This window comes from Taudactylus pleione, unplaced genomic scaffold (assembly GCF_031769625.1).
Source record: "Taudactylus pleione unplaced genomic scaffold, aTauple2 ptg000289l, whole genome shotgun sequence".
NCBI classification, from domain to species: domain Eukaryota; kingdom Metazoa; phylum Chordata; class Amphibia; order Anura; family Myobatrachidae; genus Taudactylus; species Taudactylus pleione.
Genome location: NW_028284691.1, coordinates 5,526,093 through 5,533,022, shown reverse-complemented (window position 1 = coordinate 5,533,022; position 6,930 = coordinate 5,526,093). Strand labels below are relative to the sequence as shown.

Genomic DNA, 6,930 nt, shown 5'->3' with positions numbered 1-6,930 from the left:
CATCTTTCTGGCATTTAGGAGCAAATTGCTGATCATCATTTACTCCCATACGTTACCAGATTTTCATTCCAACCAATCAACTAGTTGGCTGGTTGGACAGATAATCTTTGTGTGGCCAGCTTAAGTGTACCTAGAAGAATTGATGCTGTTTTGAAGGTAAAGGTTGGTGATACCAAATATTGATTTGATTAAGATTTCCCTTTTGTTCATTCACTTTGCATTCTGTTAACTGATAAAAATAAACTATTATCACTTCTATTTTTGAAAGCATTCTTGCTTTGCAGCATTTTTTCCACACCTGCCTAAAACGTTTGCACAGTAATATATAAATATATATTTGTAATGGGGCTATTGTAGTGAAATTTTCACCAAATGTCAGCAACAACCCATGATCCACACATGCAAAGAAATCAAACCATAGATGTCCATAAATTCAATTATATGTAATTATGTGAAATGACACAGGGAAAAAAAGTATTGAACACATGAAGAAATGGAGGTGCAAAAAGGCATGGAAAGCCAAGACACCAGCTGAAATCTATCAGTAACTAGAAAGCAATCCTGCCCATTTGTCAGTGCAAAATAATATAAGCTGGTTCAGTCCCAAATGATGGCCTATAAAAAGGTGTCTCATTACAATGCCTTTTTGCACCTCCATTTCTTCATGTGTTCAATACTTTTTTTTAATTTGATTTATGGACATCTATGGTTTGATTTCTTTGCATGTGTGCATTGCATGGGTTGTTGCTGACATTTGGTGAAAATGTCATTACAATAGCCCCATTACAAATATATTTACTGAGAAAAATTTAGATGTATTCAATACTTATTTTACCCGCTGTATATACAGTATATATATGCACACACAGGAGGTTCAAACATCATCCTGTTACTTTTGCACATGGTAATAACCTGTTCACGTTCATTTAACTGTTTTTATATTATTCAGCCAGTTCGTGATGACATAGACTACACCATGAATATCAACAGTAAAGTTATTTCTCACTTTGCCCACACTGTTGTCATGGGCAATGTTGTCAACCGAGGCACCTTCCCAAAAGAAGCCTTTTTCACTGTGGAGCTGCCAAAATTATCTTTTGTAACTAATTTCAGCATGTAAGTATTGCAATCTGTTTATCATCAGACACAAACAACCTACTGAAGAGCAGTGAAAGAAAGCATTGTGGGCATAGGGCCTGATTCAGAGCCGGACGCAAGTGGCTGCTCATTCGCTCCGAGCGATGTTTGCCCAACTGTGCATGCGTACGGATCATAATACGCATGCGCGAACCAGTCATTGTGGCCGAAAATCGTTTGTTTGCTAAATTGCGAATGCCTGCTATTTTGAGTGACAGAATGAGGCGTTTGTGGGTGGTAACAGGGGAAGGTGCTTGAAAATGGGGAGTGGAGATCCGAACGCAGGCGTGCTTAAAGGTCAAAACGGGCGTTTTATGGGTGTGCATAATTAATACAGCAGCGTCATATACCACGTCACTGGGTTATTTTATAGTCAGAACTGCTCGCAAGATTGTGGTAGGAAACACCAACCACAAGAATAGCGAGCAGTTCATACCCTGGTCGATGTACTCAGCGGACATGACGTAGGATGCGAGCGGCCAGGGGGCGTAGTTATCCAAAAAACGATCGCAAGTTTTGTTCGCTCGTTCAGACATAGAGGCGTGAACAGACCGCAAAAAGCGAACGGTTCATTTGAATAGCCATCCCCTTTTTCTGAACGACCGTCCGCAAATTGCGTCTGGCTCTGAATCAGGCCCATAGTTTGTTACATATATGTACACCAGCTATGCTAAATCTGATACAGATGTGTCCTTGCTCGTCTAGCCTCAATATGCCAAGCAGCATGATAAATGCTTGGCGTGAGTGAGCCGCCAGGTCCGTGCAACTCTGCAAGCGTCGGGCATCTTTTTTTGTCAAAAATGCATTAAGTCGCAATGTGATGCAACTAGGGTGCTGATTATTTTGATATGTGACACTTGTACATCTGTGAGCTATTAAGTCTGTAAAGGGAACTTGAAGTGGAAAAAAGCTGTGGCCAATGTATCGTAGCACTTCACGTGCTGATTGAGAGGCTCAGTCACACACAGATATACAAGTGTCACATAGAAAATAAATCAGCATTATCTCCTGGTGCACCCTAGTTGCATCAAATTGCAATATAGATTTTTGTCAAGAACAAAAGATGCTCGGCGCTAGCAGTCTTACGGAACCAGGCGCGCCGAGGGGGTTGTTTGGCGCGACTGCAGCAAAGACGAGTGAGGACACATCTCTATATTTGGCTGCTCAGTCAAAAAATAGGATCTGCTACTACTGCAATAGAAAGGACTGGAGTGTGGGAGCACCCCATGTATCAAATGATTTATGCTAAGGGGTATATTTACTAAAGGTCGATTTTAGTCGATTTTAAAATCGACCCTTAGTAAATATACCCCTAAGAGTTAGTGTTTATGATATATAACTTAATCTCATATACCAAAAGTAAAATGAATAAAAAATATATTAGTAGATGACTGCAGTTATGAATATTAGCTACTTGTCAAGAACAATTAAAATGGGTAATGTCCAAAAAGTGTGACTGACCACTATAGATTTTAATCATAAAATATAGTTCAGCAGGGATTAGACGTTATGTGTAGGACAGAATAATTTCAAAATGTATTTTGTAACATGTAGTCCCTCCAGAAGACATTGGGGCTGTCTGGGAAACACAGTCTCTATCCTCTATTAGAGTGGAACAGGACCTCATGATGATGATGATGGTAATAATATACTTCTATGTGCTTAGGCTACAAGCTGTATGTCATGACCTAGCAGTCTACTTGAACACACACCTTGCTTATTATGGGATCATCTCAGAGGCAAATTTAGGCCACATAGGGCCCTAAGCAAGATACCAATTTGGGGCCCACCTTCCTAAAAAAATCCCCCCCCAGTCAATCTGCATATGCCAAATCCCCCGCACCCCACCAGTCAGTTAGTGTATGCCTAATTCCCCCCCTCCCCATCGCAGTACTGGAACATTTTTAGACATGTGGATATTACAGAGAAGGACTTATGTCTACAGTAACTCATGTGCCAAGTTTAACCCCCCCACACCCCTGGACTGCACCAGCACCACCCCCAACCACCCAATTGTAGCAGTAAAGATGCCTGCCAGTGTGAAGAGGGATGTTGCCGGGCCAAAGCACCCTGCCACCCCCCCACACACACACACTGGTAGGTGCCACAAACCCCACACCTGAACCGCCTCCCACTTCCCCCAGTAAAATCAAAGGGCCTGATTCAGCAAGGATCGCTATTCTGTTTACACGCACACTACGCAGTTGCTAATATCAGCGGTGATATGCAAATGTTTGCATTCGCATTGCGATCGCAGCCTATCATAAGGACGCCCACTTCCCCTTACTCATAGCCGAATACTAGGGCAGCATAGCAAAACAATCGGTAACATTGAGTGACATCGGACACAAATGCACAGTTAAGGAAAGAGAGACTTCACTCAGGAATTGCTTACTTAAGTGCATGCTATGAGACCTCAGGCGGCGTCTGGTATCGCATTGGCTAATTTATGCATGCAAATGCAATGCCGTCCCAACGCACTGGCACACCTTCGTTCACCTGACCACCCCCCCCATCACCACCCACAAACAGCACTGCCTGTCAATCACTCAGTATTGGGTCTGCGTATACTCTGGCTTGCGCACGTGCAGTGTGATGCATACACATGCACAGTGTGAATTGCGTGCATATAAGCAACTGCAATCCTTGCTGCATCAGGCCCAAAGACAGCAGGTGTACCTTACTTTCAGCAGCGCACCTCAACTTCTATCTTCTCGGCTCCCCTCACACGCAGACAGACAACACAGTGGAAAGCAGGAGAGGAGACAGAGCTGCACCAGCACCTGTCCAGAATCAATGAGCTGACAGTCTGCCGGGGCCTGAAAGTAAAAATGCACACGGACACTAGTGAGTGGTGGGCCCAGGTGCAACAATATGCTTTGGCGCCCCCACCTCACTGCAAGCAAGGTACTATCTGCGCAACCAAAAAAGGGGTGTGGTCTTGTGGGGAAGTCTCATATAATGCAGAGAGCATCACAGTAAGTGCAATATAATGTAGAGAGTGTCTCATTGACCACCATATAAAGGCAGAGAACATCACAGCAACTGCCTTGTAATGCAGAGAGCGTCACAGTGAGCGCCATATAATGCGGAGAGCATTGCAGTGACCACCATATAAATGCAGAGAACATCACAAAGAATGCCTAGTAATGCAGAGAGCGTCACAGTAAGTGCAATATAATGCAGAGAGTGTCTCAATGACCACCATATAAAGGCAGAGAACATCACCGCAACTGCCTTGTAATGCAGAGAGTGTCACAGTGAGTGCTATATAATGCATAAAGTGTAACCAGAGGAGTTTGGCCAGCCACCACAGAGGGACCATTAGAGAGGACATTATCAGCCTGCAAAGAACAGGGCCTCTTTACAAACAAGGAGGCAGGAGTGAATCAGGACCACCCACTTTGATTGGCAGGAGGGCTAATCTGCGTGTAGTTTCCATAGTATTGAACCAAACAATTAAGTTAATTCATGGTCCACCAAGTTACTGACCTTTTAGTAAAGTAACAATGTATAATTTGAGTGCAATGTCTGGAACCTGACCCATAGAGGAGAGGGTGGGGCTCTAAAGCAGTGGGGCCCACTGGGGATTTCCCCTGTACACCTGTGGTCCAACCTTGGCACATGCTCAGAAGCAGCCGGAACTTGAGCAGAACTGCAGACACCAATTCAAACAGACAGACATTGGATGGGCATCGGTAAACCACATCCCATGGCTGTCAACCATCAAAAAAACATTATTTGGTGGAAAAAGCATTTCCATTGGATTGGGAACATCGATGGTTGCTAACTGTCTATTCCTAATTGTAGGATATTTTTTTCTTTACTCTACCAGAATAAATAGTAGACTCTCTCTCTCTCTCTCAATTTATTTATTTAAAGCAGATTTAAAAACTAAAAAAACATAGCAAGAGTTATATTCTTACAGTAAACCATACTGTTGTAGCTTCAAGCTTTAAAAAAAACACATTTCCTCACCTTTAATGAGAATGCTGTACGTGTATACACTGACTGTGTTAATGTTCCGCAGAATAATTGATGGAGTAACACATGTTGGGGTAATTAAGGACAAGGAAGTTGCTAAGCTACAGAATACAGGAAAACGAGCAGCTGGACTTATCAGGTACATTTTTATAGATGTATTGGAGGGAGTGCTATACGTTTTGTTTTGCTACTATTAGATATTTAAAGTTTTAAACTTGATTGTGTACAACACACCAGCTTTTTTTAAATTGTTTAATTTCATATAACATTTTAAAACAGTAACAGATATAAGATGAACACATACCAAGGCCCTGAGATTGATGCTTGGGCATAATGTTGAGATTATGACATCATTTTGTAAGGTGAACAAGTGATATAAACTAGGGATGAGCAATTCGGATTCCACAGAACAGCTGCGGCTCAGTTTTTCCCATCTGACTCGGATCCCAGTGCAAGGCCGAACGTCATCCTCCTGACGTCGGATTCTCGCGAGAGTTCACCTCTACATAAGGTGCTAAGACCGGGACTCTGCGCCATTTCACTCCCACACTCCACATGCTGCGCACTGCTCTGCTGAAAGTGGCTGTGTACAGAGACTCACAAGTTGCTGGGCTGGTAAAGTGACTGTGTAAGGGGCACACTACACGCTGTGAGGGTACTTCCACGTACCAATCTAGGAAAATCTGCCTTGTTAATCTTATAGCTGGCCAGCAATTCGAAATGATGTGAATATAACAGCTTTTTTTGTATTCAGGTCGGTTCTCTCAGAATTCTGAGAGCTACTTCCTCATAACATGCTTTATTATTACAAACAGATTATATGTATACATATTTCAACAAACGATCGCATAGTGTTCTTGAAGCATAGCAAAGTCCAATTAGAAGTGTTCGTGAAGCACAACATTGGCCCTCATTCAGAGCCGTACGCTCTGAGCAGAGCGCACGCTCTGAATGAGGGCCGGGCTCCATTTTCATGGAGCGTCCTCCTGGACGCTCGTATAGCTGTGGGTCACCACCCACAGGCTATACGAGCGTGCTTTGTGATGGCCGCGATGGTCGAGACCATCGCGACCATCGAAATTGCGAGCCGGAGCCTGTGGTTGAGGTTTTCAACCGCAAGCTCCGGAGTGATTTTGGCTCTATCAGAGCCAAAATCACTCCCACTGACATCACTAGTGATGTCAGTGGGCCGGCTTCTGACGGGAGGCGTTCCCGTGGGAACGCCCCCGGCACGCCCACCAAAGGGGGCGTGCTGTCAATCAACATTGACAGCACGCCCCCTTTGATCGGACACAACGAGCGAAGGACTTTCCTTCGCTCGTCGCGTCTGGCGCATGCGCACGACGGAGCTCCCTCCGTCGTGCGCATGCTCAGTGCATAACATCGACCCACTTGCGAGCGGACAGCCGCTCGCGAGTGGGTCTGAATCAGGCCCATAGTTCATAAGTTCATAATAATATATTTCTCATATTTAAATGCACTTATATCTTTGCAAGTTTTGTTTTCACGTCTCCTAAAACTTGTGGCAAGGGATATATTTTTTCTGTTCAACTAACAGGTTTTAATCATCCATCTTGTGGTTTCCACACCTGCACATATGCCGATAGCAATCTCACTTTCTTGTACAACGCCCTAGAAGGTTCAGTTTCTTAGCAACCTGTGTTCAGTTCACTCTTCCTATGTCTAGATAGACAACAGATTTTAGGCAGTCAATAGGTCGACAAGGACAAAAGGTCGACAGGGATAAAAGGTCGACGCACTAAAGGTCGACATATAAGAAGGTCGACATGTGTAAATGGTCGACGTGTG

At 43.8% G+C, this 6,930-nt stretch overlaps 1 protein-coding gene across 1 annotated transcript in view; it reads left to right on the top strand.

Moving 5' to 3' along the window:
• Positions 1-901: 901 nt before the first annotated feature.
• LOC148511946 (inter-alpha-trypsin inhibitor heavy chain H3-like) overlaps positions 902-6,930 on the top strand; it is a 342,978-nt gene continuing 336,949 nt past the window's right edge. Inside the window, exons 1-2 of the mRNA XM_088482498.1 lie at positions 902-1,116; positions 5,168-5,260. Coding sequence (XP_088338624.1) covers positions 902-1,116; positions 5,168-5,260 — 308 coding nt within the window. The remainder of the gene's footprint in view (positions 1,117-5,167; positions 5,261-6,930) is intronic.